Here is an 18600-nt window from a genome sequence, read left to right on the forward strand (position 1 = left end):
GAGAAGCAGTATTTATAATTTTAATCTTCTTTTTTTTTTTTTTAAGATTTTTAATTTATGTATTTGACAGACAGAGATCACAAGTAGGCAGAGAGGCAGGCAGAGAGAGGGGGGAAAGCAGGCTCCCTACTGAGCAGAGAGCCCGATGTGGGGCTTGATCCCAGGACTCTGAGATCATGACCTGAGCTGAAGGCAGAGGCTTAACCCACTGAGCCACCTAGGCACCCCTTCTTTTTTATTTTTTAAAGATCTTATTTGTTTTAGAAAGAATGAGCATGAGCTGGGGGAGGGGAAAAGGGAGAGGGAGAGGATCTCAAGCAGACTCTGTCTTGAGCATGGAGCTTAATGCGGGGCTCAGTCTCATGACCCAGAGATTATGACTTGAGCTGAAATTGAATTGGATGCTTAACTGAGTGAGCTACCCAGGTGCCCTTATTTATTATTATTATTATTTTTTAAGTGTACTCTATCCCCAACATGGGCTTGAACTCCTGGGACCCTAAGATCAAGAGTCACATGCTTTACTGACTGAACCAGCCAGGCACTTCAGTCCAGAAAAGGATTTAAAGTAGTTTATAAGAATGCTTAAGACTTTAACAGGATAGTGTAGGTGCATAAAAATTAAAGAACAAAGCAGGACATAAATGAAGCCAGGAATTACTCTAAAAAATTACTGTCATAAACATCTGTGTGTTTTCATACTGGAATAATTGGCCTTTGGGGACACTGTGACTTGAACAGTGGCCTCGTTAAAACTGTGTTCCAGCACTGATAAACTCAGATGTATTCTGAGTGGAAACAGCAGGATACAGATAAACGTGAAGCACTCACATGCATGTGCACATGCCACTTTCTGCTCCCCTTTCTATCTAGTTCCTCGAAGAGGTTAGCTTTGTATTGATAGTGAAAGTTGAACAGACTATTAAAATGTTCTCTTTTGTTTTTATGGGCATAGAGAGATGTATTTAAAATGTAATTTACATTAGACAGTATAGTATGTTTAAAATGATGTTTTAAAATTGATTAGAAACTAATATTCCCTTATCATTCTGTTTATAATATGGCACAATGCCTTTCCTTAAAGCAATATACTTCACCAGAGTGTAGTGAACAGAAAATATTGCTGCTGGCAGCATGAACTGGTATGCAGTAGGTATGGCTAAGTATTCTTAATTGGAGTCCAAAGCCACTAAATGTTAAAAGTGCTCTCTAGAGCTTCTCTTTTCAAAGCAGTAAACAGTTTCAGTACAGATGTTGATACATGATAAGGGCAATCAAAGAAGAAGCTTTTCGGAATTGAGGGGGTGATAAAAGTGTCCAGGTCATCTGAGAAGAGTTATGTAGGCTTTTATAGATATTTCCTTGATCTAATCCATATATTCACATGTAATCTGATTTTGATACGGTTTTCTATGTAGGGTTCCTTTTAATGAGGTTTTTCCTCTCAAATTATATAAACTTACAATCCAGTTTCTTGGCCTAGAGTTGAAATAATCATACTCTGGAGTGCAGAGAAGAAGTAGTGACAATTTGGGGACCCTTCACATTAAGCCGTGTTTTGCAAAATGTTTTAAGTAGTGGAAAAAATAGCAGATGTAGTGTGGTTACTGGAACAAAGTTTTTGTTTTCAGTAGTAACTGTGGTAAATATTGGCTGGACCACACTGGAATAGTCACAGTGCTTTGTTTCTGCAGACTAGGGCATGGGAAGAGAGAGGTGATGATACTGCCTACCTCACAGGGCTGGTGTACAGACCAAATGAAAGACAGCATTCCTGTGGAAGTGCTTTGGGAATGCTGAAGATTTATGTGGGTCTAAGGTGGTATTGTTTTTGGCACAGGAAAAAAGTCAATCAGAATATATGAAGATCACCCAAGAAAAAGAACAGCAAGAATCTTTGGCCCTGGAAGAGTTAGAGTTGCAGAAGAAAGCAATCCTCATGGAGAGTGAAAATAAACTTCGGGACCTTCAGCAAGAAGCAGAAACTTACAGAACTGTAAGTGTAAATAATATTTGGGTTCCAGGATTGTGGAATTATTTGTATATAGAAACTAGTGTTATCTCTTCGGTCAGTGTAAAGTTGTCAAGAAGGTTTTGTTTTAGTGGATTTAGATTCACATACATGCACTTGATTTTCAATTAATAAGAGCTTTTCCTGTGAATGGTTTTAGTGTTTGCTACATGGTGTGGCCAACTGTGCCTTTAGCTGGCTGTGTTTCTGTCATCCACCCACTCTGACTCTGCTCTCAAGTTCTCCACTCCTTTGGTTACTTGCCCTTGATTTTTAGGAAGTGGCCTTGCTTTGTAAGCAACACTTGACCTGGCTTCATCTCATGCCATGTCCTGGATATAAGTCAATCTCTGTTTCTATTATAATGTAGACACCTCAATGCCCTGCTTTTAATGTAAAGTTTTCCCATATTAAAACAATGGTGAACAAATTTATATATATGTGAAAAAATGTATATGTATGTCTTAGTGGGCACGTTTTTAAGGCTCTCTGGCCCTTCCCTCCACAATATATGAAATGTATGACCTGTGTTGAATAAACTGATGTTATTTAGACTTTGGCTTTGGTTTATCTGGTGAACGAATCATACTTCTTTCCCATAGTTCTAAACTGTACTTTAGTTTCCCATTTCTAACATTTATGTAAGGTGGCATGATGAAGGGGAATGGATAGGATACTCAGGAGGCCTAGATTTTTCCACTTGTTAGCTTTGTAAATTAATTGTACCTTAATTTCTTCATCTGTCATATGGAGAAATTGAATTTGGTAATTCCTTAGGACCTTTCCAGTTCTGATGTTACATGGCTCTGCCTTAGTTCTTTTTCCTTTAGAGTCAAGATTGACATTTTCATGAGCGAACAGTAATCTTTGGTAAAATTTGCATAAGTAGCTTCTTTTTGCAAAAAATCTTCTAAATAATCATTTTTGCTGTGGAAAAACCAGATAATTATCTTCCAAAATAAAATTATGAAGGTAATAGGATACTGTTAATCAGCCTTAAAAAACACACAGGAAAAAAAACCCATCTTCCTACCAATAGTTATTATTATCTACTTTATGATTTACTTCTTTTTGACTATCCATTCAGAATATTCTTGAAAATATGTGTGATTGAAATAGTGACCCAAGTAGGTAGAAAGAATCTGAAATTTTAAGTTGTGTTAAAATAGAATCTTTTTTCTTTGTTACATGATTCCTTTAGGAATTGAGCACAGATTCTTTGTGCTTTCTAGTGTTTGGCATGATATATAGAGTAGTTTTTCTAAGTTTTACTCCTTAAACAGGTGTAGACGTTATGTCATGTATATCTTTGCTAATAAGCAAGTCTGTACTTTAATAAAAGTACGTCTGTTTTTATTAACAGAGAATTCTTGAATTGGAAAGTTCTTTGGAAAAAAGCTTGCAAGAAAGCAAAAATCAATCAGAAGATTTAGCTGTTCATTTGGAAGCTGAAAAAAATAAGCACAATAAAGAAATCACAATCATGATTGAAGAACATAAAGCAGAATTGGAAAGCTTGCAGCATCAGCAGGATGCCCTTTGGACTGAAAAACTCCAAGTCTTAAAGCAACAGCATCAGACTGAAATGGAAAAACTTAGAGAAAAACATGAACAAGAAAAAGAAACATTGTTGAAAGACAAAGAGAGTCTTTTCCAGGCCCACATAGAAGAGATGAATGAAAAGACTTTAGAAAAGCTTGATGTGAAGCAAACAGAACTAGAATCATTGTCTTCTGAACTGTCAGAAGTATTAAAAACCCGGGAGAAGCTAGAAGAGGAACTTTCTGTAATAAAGGATCAAGCAGATAAAGTAAAGAAGGAGCTAGAAGCCAAGCTGGATGAACAGAAAAGCCATCACCAGCAGCAAGTTGAGAGTATCATTAAAGAACAAGAGATATCTATCCAGAGAACTGAGAAGGCATTAAAAGATGAAATTAATCAACTTGGGCTTCTTTTGAAGGAAAAGGACAAACATTTGAAAGAGCATCAGGCTCGTGTGGAAAACTTAGAGGTAGATATTAAAATGTCTGAAGAAGAACTCCGGCAGGCATCTGCTAAGCTGGCTCTTTTTCAGTCACAGCAGAGTACTACACACGAGCAGGCCAGAGCATCCGAGGAGCACTTGGCTCAATTGCAGCAGAAATTGTTGGACTTAGAAACGGAGAGAATTCTTCTTTCTAAACAGGTAGCTGAAGTTGAAACACAAAAGAAAGATGTTTGTGCTGAGTTAGACACTCACAAAGTCCAGGTGCAGGATTTAAGGCAGCAACTGGAAAACCAGAAAAGTAAAATGGAGGAAAAACTACAGGCTTTAACCCAGCACTATGAGTCCCAACTTAGAGATACTAATACAGAACAGGCACAGATAAAGCAGAGCTTGATAGAAAAGGAAAATATAATTTTACAAATGAGAGAAGGACAGAGCAAAGAAATTGAAACACTCAAACAGAAATTATCAGCCAAGGAAGAGAGTTTTAGTGTTTTACATGAGGAATATGAAACCAAATTAAAAAATCAAGAAAAAAAGATGGAAAAAATTAAGCAGAAAGCAAAGGAGGTACAAGAAACATTAAAGAAAAAACTAGTGGATCAGGAAGCCAAACTTAAAAAAGAGCTTGAAAATACGGTTCTAGAGCTTAGTGAGAAAGAAAAACAGTTCAATGCCAAAATTGTGGAAATAGCACATGCTAACTCTGCTGGGATCAATGATGCAGTGTCAAGACTGGAAACAAACCAAAAGGAGCAAATGGAAAGTCTCACTGAGGTACATAGACGAGAACTCAGTGATGTTGTTTCGGTCTGGGAAAAGAAACTTCATCAGCAAGCTGAAGAACTTCAGGAAAAACATGAACTCCAATTACAGGAAAAAGAGCAAGAGGTAGCAGAACTGAAGCAAAAGATACTCCAAAGTGGGTGTGAAAAGGAAGAGATGAACAAGGAACTAACATGGCTGAAAGAAGAAGGCATTAAGCAGGACACAGTACTAAGGGAATTACGGGAACAGATACAAGAGAAGTCTGCTCATATGAACTCTCTCTCACAAAATGAAACTAAACTGAAAGCACAACTGGAAAAGTTGGAGGTTGACTTGAATCATTGTCTGAAGGAAAATACTTCTCTTCAAGAGCGTATAATTGAACTGGAGATGCTGGCAGAAAAAGATAAGCTGAAGGTTTCTGAGTTGACTGACAAATTGAAAACCACAGATGAGGAAGTCCAGAGTTTGAAGTCTTCCCATGAAAGAAATGAAAAAAACCTAGAAGACAAAAGCTTGGAATTCAAAAAACTGTCTGAGGAACTAGCAGTTCAGCTGGATATTTACTCTAAGAAAACTGAAGCCTTGTTGCAAGCTAAAACAAATGAGCTAATCAACATTAGTAGTAGTAAAATTAATGCCATACTCTCTAGAATTTCCCACTGTCAACACCACACAACAAAAGTTAAGGAGGCACTAGTAATTAAAACTTGCAAAGCTTCTGAATTAGAAGCACAGCTTAGACAGCTAAGAGAAGAGCAGAATACACTAAACAGTTCTTTTCAACAGGCTACCCATCAATTAGAAGAAAAAGAAAATCAGATTAAGAGCATGAAGACTGATATTGAAGGGCTTGTAATGGAGAAAGAAGCCTTACAGAAGGAAGGCGGCAACCAGCAACAGGCTGCCTCTGAAAAGGAGTCTTGTATCACACAGTTGAAGAAAGAGTTATCAGAGAACATCAATGCTGTCACACTGATGAAAGAAGAGCTTAAAGAAAAGAAATCTGAGATCAGCAGTCTTAGTAAACAACTAACTGATTTAAACACTCACCTTCAGAACAGCATCAGCCTAACTGAGAAAGAAGCAGCCATTTCATCACTAAGTAAGCGATACGATGAACAACAATGTGAATTACTGGGTCAGGTGCAAGATTTATCTTTGAAAGTTGAAACTCTGAGTAAAGAGAAGATCTCTGCTCTTGAACAGATAGATCACTTGTCCAACAAATTCTCAGAATGGAAGAAGAAAGCACAGTCAAAATTCATACAGTATCAAAGTACTATTAAAGACTTACAGATGCAGCTTGAGTTAAAAGCAAAGGAGGCCAACAAAAAGGATGAGCAGATACATGGATTGAAGGAGGACCTTGATCAGCAGAATGAGAGATTGGTATGTTTAAAGAGTGAAATGGAAGATAAGAAGAGCAAGCTGGAGAAAAAGGAGTGTAATTTAGAGACAGAGTTAAAAACTCAAATGACAAGAATTGTGGAATTAGAGGAGCATCTTACTCAGAAAACAACTGAAATTGAATCCTTACATGAAGCTCTTAACAATTACAATCAACAAAAGGACACTGAACAGAAAGAAATGCTTCAGAAACTTCAGCACATTCAAGAGTTAGGAGAAGAAAAGGACAACAGGGTTAAAGAAGCTGAAGAAAAAGTCTCAAGACTTGAAAAGCAAGTGTCTTCCATGAAATCTGAACTTGAGGCTAAGAAGAAAGAATTGGAACACGCAAATTCAGGTATGAAGGGCAAAGAAGAGGAGTTGAAGGCACTGGAAGATAGGCTTGAGTTAGAAAGTGCTGCAAAATTAGCAGAACTGAAGAAAAAAGCTGAACAAAAAATTGCTGCCATCAAGAAGCAGTTGCTATCTCAGATGGAAGAGAAGGAACAGCAATACATAAAAGACACAGAAGGACATCTCACAAAATTGCAGGAGAAGGAGAGAGAAATTCAGGTCTTGGAAGAAAAACTTAAAGGCCCACCACAGTCAGGAGCATCAGTTATACCCAGATCGGCAGAACATGTGGCATCCTGTGCTGAACAAAACGTGGATCCTGAGGGCTGTGTGCAGAAGGCATATGACGACAAAATCAGTACTTTACAGAGGAGTCTAATGGAAAAAGAAAAGCTGTTGCAGAGGCTAGAGCAAGAAAAAGAAGAGACAATATCTTCTCATTCTGAAATGCAGTGCAGATACCAGGAGCTCTTAATAAAGATAGAACACGCAGAAGCAAAGCAGCATGAGGATCAAGTTATGATAAATCATCTTCAGGAAGAGCTTGAAGAAAAAAGCAAGAAATATTCCTTGATAGCATCCCAGCGTGTGGAAGAAGAGGGAGGTAAAAATAACGTAGGGGCAAAGCAAAACTTGGAAGATGTGGTTGATGATGTCCAGAAAGCACTCCATGAGAAGGAATTAGCCTGTCAGTTCTTGGAGCAAAAGATAAAAGAGCTGGATTCCTGCTTGGTAAGAGAGAGGGAAGGGCATAGAGTTGAAATGGAAGAGTTGACCTCAAAATTTGAAAAATTACAGGCTTTACAACAACAGGTGGATGGAAAAAATAAACCCACAGAAGCTTTGGATGAAAGTGGTGAAGAAAAGTCCAAATCACATGCAGTCCAACCCAGATTGCCTGGTAACATGGAGGCAGAGCACAATGACCTGGAATTTAAATTAGCAGGGGCAGAGCAAGAGAAGCAGAAGCTGGGCAAGGAGATTGTTAAGTTGCAGAAAGATCTTCGAATATTGCGGAAGGAGCATCAGCAAGAATTGGATATCATGAAGAAAGAATATGAACAAGAAATGGAAGAAAAAATCAAGTAAGTTTTTCAGCATGAATATTTATTGTATTTATTTATTTTAGAGAGAGAGAGAGTAAGAGCGGTGGTTGGGGGGAAGGTGGGGGAGAAGAGAAGGAAAGAGAATTTTAAGCAGGATCCATGGGAGCCCAATACGGAGCTCAATCTCACGACCCTGAGATCGTAACCTGAGCTGAAATCAAGAGTTGGACCTTTGGGGTGCCTGGGTGGCTCAGTAAGTTAAGCCTTTGACTCTTCATTTTGGCTCAGGACATGATCTCAGGGTCGAGCTCCACATTGGGCTCTGTGCTTGGTGCAGAGTCTGCCTGTCCCTCACCCTGCACATGTGTGCTCTCTTACTCTCTCTCTCTCTCAAATAAATAAATAATACCTTTAAAAACAAAATAAAGAGTCTGATGCTTAACGAACTAAGCCACCCAGGCGCCCCAGCATGAATATTTTTAAGACAGTCCTTATAGTTAAGTTCCTTTTATTGTGCCTGATACACTGAAATTTCGCCTGCCCAAACTATGAAACATAAGTTAAATGCTTAGAAGAAATATAAAACAGTATGGAGCACTGGGTGTAGTGCATAAACAATTAATTCTGTTATGCTGAAAAGAAACTAAAAAATATATATATAAAACAATTTAAAGTAAGAGGCAGTGTTCTTTCACGTCTGTTTAGAGGGGGAAAAACTTTCTTGCATATGTGATTATGCTTATGTACATATTCCAGTAATTACTTTCTTTTCATTGTAATATTTTTAATGTTAGTGTTATATAAGATAGATGTGTATGATGAAAATTTTAAGCGGAAAAGAAGAATTCTCAAAGCCCCAGGATGAGTATATAGAGAAAATCATAGTTTCTGTATCTTCCCAGAAGTTTTTTGTGCCTGGACGCACACATACACACGTATACACCCTTAAACATGTTTTTAAACCAGTGAGATCTTACGTGCACTGTTGTGAAGACTAGGTAACTGTGCATCTTGTTTTGTGTTTGACAACTGTTAGCTCTTTATATTTTTGTTACGCAGACAGGAGCAGGAAGATCTTGAGTTGAAGCACAATTCTACATTAAAACAGCTGATGAGGGAGTTCCATACACAGCTGGCACAAAAGGAGCAGGAGCTGGAAATGACCATAAAAGAAACCATTGGTGAGTCAAATTCAGTGAAGAACAAGTCAGAATCAGCAGAGACTATTTATACTTTAAACTTATTGTTTTCACGCAGTGCTAAGTGCTTAAAGTAATTAGACTGGAGAAAAAAATGATTCCTGTCTAAGAAATTTTTCTAATAGGAACCTGTGCTTGCCTGGCGGTAGCTTGCTTTTAGGAGAGGAGGAACGAGTGAAAGAACCTGAAACATTAGCTAATTAATTGCCTTATAAAGACATTTCTGCTCTGTGAAAGGGTACATATGACCAATTGATTTTTATCAAATTTAATTTGGAACTGAAATTGTGATATAGATACTAATGGTTGCCTAATGTATGTTCTTGTATGTGTCCATTTTTTTATGTATTAGATAAAGCCCAGGAAGTGGAAGCTGAACTTTTGGAAAGCCATCAGGAAGAGACAAATCAGTTATATAAAAAAATTGCGGAGAAGGAAGATGATTTACAAAGAACAGCCAAAAGATATGAAGAAATCCTTGATGTACCTTATTTTATTTCTCTTTTTTGAAATTTAGCTGTGCTGGATTTCATGGTGGTGCCAAAGATTGGGCTGTCAGATTTCCTGCTTTTACAATGTAGAGGGTTTTTGTTTTGGCTCAATATTACCCAAATTTAATATTTGCACTCTATGCATATTTATAAGGAGTCTGATTAATTTCTGCCAGGATCATAGTTTCCTGATCACATTGTGCTAACCCAGCAGTTCAGTCTACTTGGCAGGTATCGAAGCAACAGTGAGTTACTAAGGGGAAGAATGGATTCTCTTCTCGTCTTTCTCTCAGTCAGACTAAATTTTAAGAGAACCAGACTAAGAATTGGAAATGTGTGGTTGGGTGAAGTCTAAGCAGTGGAACAGTTAATGTGTTGAATGTGGCCACCTACCTTGGTTCTTTCCAGGAAGGCCAGTTAACTTTACTCCATCCAAACCCAATTTTTACAGTTTTTGTTGCTCTTAAGAGACAAAAAGACAGGGAAAAATGGAATGCACCAGCCAAATCTTTTATATTTAGTGAAACTTTTGTTTACTCTACTAGTGGTGGATTACCATTGCCATTTTTGTTTGTCAAGATAAGCCATGAATGCCAGTGAGTATTTTGGACTCCAGAAAATTTTCAAATGTAAAACAGCGTGAAGTATGCTATGTTGGGATGCAGATTTTTTAGTTACTCCAAGCCTTATTTCACTATATGCCAGGAAGCATTTGATGATTAAGAATACATAAATCAGAGAATCATGCCTCAACAGACTATGGCAGCAATAGAAGTCTGAGCCAGGAACAGGGTCTAATAATTATTATCTTAAATGTAATTGAAAAGGCCGGAATTCCAGGATAAGGCACATGCATAGAAATGCCAGCGTTGTATAATTTTTGAACTTTAGATCTAGTTATGAAAAGGTTTGAATAATTTTACTTACATTTTCTTATACTTCTGTAGATTGTATGTGTGTGGAGCTTTAAAACAACTGTTATTCCTTAAATGATTAGAGAATGTTGGAATTGGAAGATACATTAAAGTTCGTTTAGTCTTTCTCTTTCTTTCTTTCTTTCTTTCTTTTCTTTTTTCTTTTTCTTTTTCTTTTTCTTTTCTTTTTTCTTTTTTTTCTTTTCTTTCTTTTGCCAAAGGCAAAGCCAGTTCAGCATAGTTAAGTGATTTATCTAAAACTTCACAGTGAGCACTGACCCTTCATTAGCTTTATATAATTATAAAGACTTCTCTCTAAGAAAGGAACCTGGGGAAGGCAGTAGTTCTTTATCATGGATAAGTAAGTCAGGGAGCTTCCTTTGCAGGGGACGAACTGTGCCACAGCTAGCATGTTCCCTCTTGTGAACAACTTCTCTTTCTCTGGATGTGTGGAGTAGCAGACAAAAGACTTTCCAAGGTCATGACAGACCTCTATAATAGACGGGTGTGGAAACAGGGAGGCAGATAAGAACGTTAACCTGTGATATGGTTCCTCCTTGAAAATTGGGTGTATATTAGGGAAATTAAAGGAATGATCCTTTAAGTTTCTCGCTTGGGGACAGGAACTGGAGGGTGAGGGAAGGAGTTGGGTGGCCTCTTCTCCAAAATGCCTTCCTGTGCCTCAGACCAGCACTGTCCATTAGAAATAGAATGCAGGCCACAAATTTGAGCCATATATGTAATTTAACATTTTCTAGTATCATTAAGAAAAGAAAAAGACAGGTGAATTTAATTTTTTAAAAAGGTTTTATTCAAATTCCAGTTAGTTAACATGCAGTGTAATACTAGTTTCAGGTGTACAATATAGTGATTTAGAGTCCAGAGTGCTAACCTACAATATAGTGATTCAACACTTCTCTACAACACCAGTGCTCATCGCAGATAGTGCACTCCTTCATCCCCATCCCCTATTTCACCCATCCCCTCCGGTAACCAGCAGTTTGTTCTCTATAGTTAAAGTCTGTTTCTTGGTTTCTTTCTCTTTCCCTCCTTCCCTCCTCCCCCACCAGACTTTGCTCATTTGTTTCTTAAATTCCACATATGAGTGAAATCATTTGATATTTGTCTTTCTCTGACTTAGTATGTGTACTTAATTTTAATAGTAATATGTTAACACATGATATCCAAAATATTATCATTTCAGTATGTGGTGAATATAAAAATTACATATGGATTATTTCTTTAAGTTTTGGTATGTTTTTATGTTTGCAGCCCATATCAGTGTGGATTAGCTAATTGTGCTCATAACCACAGTTCTGGGATGGCCTATGGCTACTCTGTTAGACGGTGTGGCCTCAGACTTTTAACTGCCGGGTCTAGGTCTGACTTTGATAAATAGGTAGTTCCTATCAGAAAACTCCAAATACAAACTCTGTCTTGAAGAATTTCTTTTTAAAGGTACAGATTTGGGGCACCTGGATGGCTCAGTCAGTGGGTTAAAGCCTTTGCCTTTGGCTCAGCTCATGATCTCAGGGTCCTGTGATTGAGCCTGGCATCGGGCTCTCTGCTCAGCGGGGAGCCTGCTTCCCCTTCTCTCTTTGCCTGCCTCTCTACCTACTTGTGATCTCTCTCTCTCTCTGTGTCAAATAAAGAAAGAAATAAAAATCTTAAAAAAAAAAATAAAAGTACAGATCTTACCAAAGTGCCGGGGTCACTCAGTCTGTAAAGTGTCCAACTCCATGTCAGCTCAGGTTTTGATCTCAGGGTTGTGAACTTGAGCCCACAATGGGCTCCATGCTAGACATGGCACCTACTTTAAAAAAAAAAAGGTACCAATGTTACTAAAAGAGATACTAGCAATTCTTAGCAAATGCTATATTCCTTTGATTCTGAGATATTCTCTACCATTCTTCCATTTAAAAATTTCGAGAATTTGAGTTTCCTGTGGGGTTTGTATGTTTTATGCAGTGGTGTATTTTCACCTTCTGGAAAGCTGTTATCAGATGATTTTTCTGAATGATGACATTGTAGAGTGTTGTGCTTTTGTCATCCTTTAAAACAATTCTGTGATTTGCTAATAGCACCATAGTGGAACACAGAGACATTTCATTTTCCTGCCTTTACTGTCTTAGGTAACATTCTTACTACTTCCCCCATTTGAAGATACTGGTGACTTTTGTCATCCTTGATTCATACCTCTTTCTTTCTCAGCCCCTCACACATATGCATCCTCACACCTATTAGGCATGAAATCTGTTTGTCTTCCCTGATTTACTAGGCAGAGAAATGATCTGTATCTGTTTAATTGTATACCTCCAACACAATAGCCAACATAGAGTAGACTCTTCAGAATATAGTTTTCATTGAGTCATACTGCATGTTCTTCTCCTCTAAGCGCAGCTACTGTTGCCACTGTCTGACTATCATTGCCACTCTCTGACTGCCAATCTTCCATTTGGTCTGGTCTTTTGTATTCTCCAGCTGATGTTTTTGCTGCTGGTTTTTTTCCCTAAAGTATCCATCTCTTCTTGTCAGAGGTATTTTCTGTCTTGAAATGAGAATGTGATCATACCACTTCTCTTAAATACCTTCAGCTTCCCATTGTCCCAGTGATACCTCCTCCAGTTCATTTGGTGCTAGATGAACTCAACTTCAGCTTGTTCTTTATCCTATTTTACCTTTGGTTATGCTTTTCTGTGTGCCTAAAGAGCACTTTCTCAAGCTTTGTGAATTAGTAAGTTAAGTTATTACCATTTCTCAAATTTGGGCTTTAAAAAATAAGATTTCAGTTTAACTTTTATTTAAAAAACAATTTTTGAATAAAGTCTTTTCATACAATTTAAAGATCAAAATAATACTAAAAAGTATAGGGGCGCCTGGGTGGCTCAGTGGGTTGAGCCGCTGCCTTCAGCTCAGGTCATGATCTCAGGGTCCTGGGATCGAGCCCCGCATCGGGCTCTCTGCTCAGCAGGGAGCCTGCTTCCCCCACTCTCTCTCTCTGCCTGCCTCTCTGCCTACTTGTGATCTCTGTCTGTCAAATAAACAAATAAAATCTTTAAAAAAAAAAAAGTATAGAGAATGTTCTGTAATGAAAACCCATTCCTGTTTTCTGTATTCTACATCTTGCCCCTTTTTTTCTCCACAGGTAACCATTCTTCTTTTCTCTTTTCTTTTTAAAAGATTTTTATTTATATGAGAAAGAGAGTGAGTGTGCCTGAGCAGGGAGAGGGGCAGAGAGAGAGAAAATTTCAAGCAGACTGTGCGCTTAGAGTGGAGTCTGACACGGTACTCAACTGCCATGACCCTGAGAATCATGACCTGGGCCAAAATCACGAGTTGGACACTTAACCAAGCCACCCAGATGCCCCATTCTTTTCTTTTTAAAAACATTCCATTTATTTAAGTAAATAAAACCCAAACAAAAACAGTTCATCCATTTCTCCCACCTCCCCATGCCCTACCTCTGGCAGCCACCAATCTGTTCTCTGAATCTGTGAGTTTGATTTTTAAATTTTACTTACTTACTTTTAGATTCCACATATAAGTGAGATCATTACAGTGTTTGTTTTTCTCTCTCACTTATTTCATTCAGCGTAATGCCCTTGAAATCCATCCATGTTGTCACAAATAGCAAAGTTTCATTCTTTCTTATGGCTGAATGTTATTTTTCTGTGTATATGTGTAACAGTTTCTTTATCCATTCATTTGTGTGTGGATTTGATAATTTCTTTATCCATTCATCTACGGATGGACACTTAGGTTGTTCCCATATATTGGCTATTTATTATAAATAGTGCTACAGTGAACATTGGGTACCTATATCTTTTTGAGTTAGTGTTGTTGTTTCTTTGGATAAATACCCAGAAGTAGAATTGCTGGATCATATGGTAGTTCTATTTTTAATGTTTTGAGGAACTTCCACACTGTTTTCCATAGTGGCTGTACCAATTTACATTCCCACGAACAGTGCACAAAGGTTCCCTTTTCTCCACATCTTTATCAGCACTCATTATTTCAATTTTTGTTTTTTTAAAAATAATAGTCATTTTAACAGCTGTGAGGAGATTGTCTCATTATGGTCTTGATTTGCATTTTTCTGGTAAGTAATGATATAGAGCATCCTTTTATGGACCTGTTGGTCTTTGGGAAAATGTTTATTTAGGTCTTCTGCCCATTTTTTTTTTTAAAGATTTTATTTATCTATTTGACAGAGATCACAGGTAGGCATAGAGGCAGGCAGAGAGAAAGGAGGAAGAAGTCTGCCACTGAGCAGAGAGCCCGATGTGGGGCCCAATCCCAGGACCCCAGGATTATGACCTGATCCGAAGTCAGAGGCTCTAACCCACTAAGCCACCCAGGCGCCCCCTTCTGCCCATTTTTTAATATGATTTTTTTCTTTTTGCTGTTGAGTTGTATGAATTTTTTATATATTTTGGATATTAGCCCTTTATCAGATATCAGCCCTTATCAAAATACCAGATCAAATATTTTCTCTCATTTAATAGGTTGCCTTTCTAGTTTGTTAACGGTTTCCTTTGCTATCAAGAAGCTTTTTAGTTTGTTGGAGTGCCACTTGTTTATTTAGGTTTTGGTGTCAGATTCAAAACTATTGCCACATCTGTGTCAAAGAGCTTACAGCCTTTGTTTTCTTGGAGGAATTTTATGGTTTTACATCTTACATTCAGATTTTTAATCCATTTTTTAAAAAGATTTTATTTGAGAGAGAGAGAGCACAAACATGATTTCTATGGATGTGCATTAACATTCAGATTAACTGGTTTTCCTTATTGTTTTTACGTTGAAGTAAACAATACTGTTTTTTTTTTCTCCTCCAAGAAGAACAACAAAGGAATTTACAAAAGTGTTTCTTAAATTGGAAGTAATGAAGAAGGGATTTTTTTTCCTAATTCTTAGCAGGCTTGATTTAGATGGTATCCCACAGCTGTCAAAGGAAATGCCAGATATAGCTAACTGTCAGTTAAAATCTGGGCCTAAGGGCACCAGGTGGTTCAGTTTGGTTAAGTATCTGCCTCTTGATTTTGGTTTGGGTCATGATTCCAGGGTTGTGAGATTGAACCTCATGTCTGGCTCCCTGCTCAGTATGGAGTCGGCTTAAGATTCTCTTTCTTCCTCTGCCCCCTGCCCTCCACCCCTGGCTCTCTCACCAATCAATCAGTCAATCAATCAATCAGTAGAAAGAAAGAAAAAGAAAGAGAGAAAGAAAGAAAGAAAGAAAATAGGATAAAATAAAACAAAATAGAATAAAATAAAATAATATAAAATTTGGGCCTACTTGAATAAGTATAGAGGTGATCCTTTCAAAGGTGCCTAAACCACATTGACAAGACATCCAAACAAGATATTCCATGGTAGACTGAAAACTGTAAACCAAGACTGTGGGCAGTAGCATATTTACAAGAGTTTGAGGTTGATGGTGTTTTAGGAATGGAGGCTGGGTACAAGTGGGCCTCAACAGGGACATGGCTCCAAGTGAGCCTCAGCGGGGAGATGTCTAAGGAGGCTGGTTACTAGACATCTTTGCTTTGCTTATGTTGCCAGAAAGAGTTTGTTCTTTTTCAGTTGGTCTAAGTTTCATGACCAGTGGTATTTCAAAGTATATTTTCCAAGTGTCCTTACGTTGCCTTATTTTGTGTCATTGGGCCTCTCTCTATTTGTTTTTTGAGGATCATGTTTCTTGGTTCTGTCAAGTCAGCATCTGTTAAATCAGATACTCATTTGTTGCTGTTTTTCCTGTTCAGTCTTTTACTCAGCAAACACTTGTCCTGTCTTCATTACTCAATCTGATCAATATTCCAATTCCAAATGTTCTTATAGCACAAAGGTTATTACAATATTTATAAGAGCAAGAAGAGGTCTGGATTGCTCTGTATAATAAATCATGGCAGTTACTAAGATAAATGAAGAAATGTAAAATGGGCAATGGCCTTTACTAGGGCAGTCAAAACAGAAGAGAGAAATGATTTGTATACCAAATTTTCTAAGTAGGATTTTTGGACCAATAAGTCACATATACTTTTGCAGGCTTGTCCTTTTTTTTTTTTTTCCCGCAAAGTTCAGGGCAAATGGAGAGATTACATGGTTTTTAATACATTACACAATAATTTTTTTTTTTTCAAAAATAAGAGTTTAGTTGAACATTTTACCTTAAAGAACCACTGGTGTGGTTTGGGGACAGATGTATAGATGTTCAGGTTTGCTGTGCCAGGACAAAGAATCATTTCCTCAGTTACACAGCTTATCTGAAGGGTTGAGATAAACCTCCACAATGTCTTGTGATCAGTAAGTTGCAGGCTGGTTGATCAGTGCTGTGCCTAACAGTATCTCCTACTTTGTATTAATGGATGTTTTCTGGAAATCAAATCCTAATGTAGAGAAGGGCAGAGTCCCTAACACACAGGCTCTGTGCCAAGTTCTGTCACCACATTGTTATATACCTGATGGTCAAGCCTGGAAACCCTAGCTTAAGGGAGAAGAAACTGCTTGATGGACTTTATGGGGTGGGGACAGACTTGGGGAGGGAGCAGTAGTATGGTGGGAATAACGGCCTTGTGTTAAAAGTGGGACATGAAGGAAGGTGTTTGAGCATAGTCGCAAACGGCAATAGAAACAGTGGTTTGTGTCTCCAGAAATATTTAGGTATTTGTTTCTCCTTCAGAGGTAGTTTTCTCAACACTCTATGATGTTCTTTTTGCTATGTTCATTAGCACTTTTTCTTTTTTTATCCTAAAGGCTATGATGTTCTTTTTGCTATGTTCATTAGCACTTTTTCTTTTTTTATCCTAAAGGCTCGTGAAGAAGAAATGACTGCTAAAGTAATGGACCTGCAGACTCAGCTGGAGGAGCTACGGAATAAGTACCAGGAAAGGCTGCAGCAGGAGGAGAGCCCTGGCAATGATAAAGTGAGAGGAATTGGACTCTGAAATCTTATCACTCTCTTAAGACTAAAACACTTAAATTTTTATTTTCTTGTTATTTCATTTTAATCCTTTTTATTGTTTCTTATAGACTTAAGTGTAGTATATACTCATTTTTTTTCTTTTCCCTTTTCAGATAACAATTATGGAGTTACAGGTAAGTCATTGAATTTGACTGAAAACAGTATATTTTCAGGAGTATTTTGTAGGGTTTTTTTTTCTTAAAGATTTTATTTATTTGAGAGAGAGCACAAGTGGGGGGTGGGATAGGGGTAGAGGTCCAAGCAGACTCTCCATTGAGCAGGAAGTGCAATGTGGGGCTCAATTCCAGGATCCTGAGATCATGACATGATCCGAAGTCAGGCGCTTTACCACCTGAGCCACCCAGGTGCCCCAGGAGTATTTTGTGTTTTAAAAGGTAAAAACAGGGCGCCTGGGTGGCTCAGTTGGTTAAGCAACCACCTTTGGCTCAAGTCACGGTCCCGGAGTCCCGGGATCGAGTCCCACATCAGGCTCCCAGCTCCATGGGGAGTCTGCTTCTCTCTCTGACCTTCTCGCCTCTCATGCTCTCTCTCACTGTCTCTCTCTCAAATAAATAAATTTAAAAAAAATTATAAAAGTTAAAAACAAAGATAATTTACCAGGCAATGATGAAACCCATATGCATTTCACATCTGACTTCTTGTTTTTTTTAGACACAACTAGCACAGAAGACTACTCTAATCAGTGATTCAAAGTTGAAAGAGCAAGAGTTCAGAGAACAGGTACAGGTTTAATTGGTGCCTTTTATTTTGAACTGACTTAATTTATGTTCTTATGTACTTGGATCTCATTTAGCTAATTTTTAAAAATGAACTGATATAATACTCATTTAATAGCTGGCTTTGCAGTTTTGTCTTATACAAGAAATTTTATTTCCAAATCTGAAGTTGCTGGAGGATATCTCTTAAATTCATGATCACATGTATTTAAACAAGAACATTTGCATCTTATTATTTCTAGTGTTTAACATCTTGGATAAAATTTTGTGTTTATTTGCAATAACTTAAGTTTTAAAAAAAGATGCTTTTGTTTTTATCAGAGGGAAAATCTGTTGACATAATCTTTACTACTTTTTCTTAGTAGTTAAATTGTCTTATATAATAAATTTTATCCATATATTATCCAGTAATTAGATTTAAATAGTACTGTATTTATATGTCTAGAAGGTTGCATAAGCATGAAAAGACCAGTATGTGAATCTGTGGTGCATCATCTTCAGTAGTCTTTTTTTCCAAATTCTGGAAGAATAGTGATACAAGTCAGCAGGCTCTTTGAAGGTTACATCTCTAGGGATTTTCCAGTTTTTGTTTTGTTTTGTTTTAAAAATTATTTATTTGAGAGAGAGAGCACACATGCAAGCAGGGGAGGGACAAAGGGAGAAGGAAAGGGAATCTCAGGCAGCTTTCCCACTTAGTGCAGAGCCAACATGGGGCTTGATCTCACAGTCCTGAGATCATGACCGGG

General features: G+C 37.6%; 1 protein-coding gene across 2 annotated transcripts in view; it reads left to right on the forward strand.

Annotated features, from left to right (window-relative positions):
- Positions 1–18600, forward strand: part of GOLGA4 (golgin A4) — a 121685-nt gene that overhangs the window by 78810 nt on the left and 24275 nt on the right. For both annotated transcript variants that reach the window (XM_082745337.1, XM_082745336.1), the window contains 7 exons: positions 1841–1996; positions 3375–7594; positions 8615–8736; positions 9107–9237; positions 16966–17079; positions 17231–17251; positions 17790–17858. In XM_082745337.1, the coding sequence (XP_082601463.1) occupies positions 1841–1996; positions 3375–7594; positions 8615–8736; positions 9107–9237; positions 16966–17079; positions 17231–17251; positions 17790–17858 (4833 nt within the window). The remainder of the gene's footprint in view (positions 1–1840; positions 1997–3374; positions 7595–8614; positions 8737–9106; positions 9238–16965; positions 17080–17230; positions 17252–17789; positions 17859–18600) is intronic.

Source organism: Mustela nivalis (assembly GCF_964662115.1).
Source record: "Mustela nivalis genome assembly, chromosome: 1".
Classification (NCBI taxonomy): Eukaryota; Metazoa; Chordata; class Mammalia; order Carnivora; family Mustelidae; genus Mustela; species Mustela nivalis.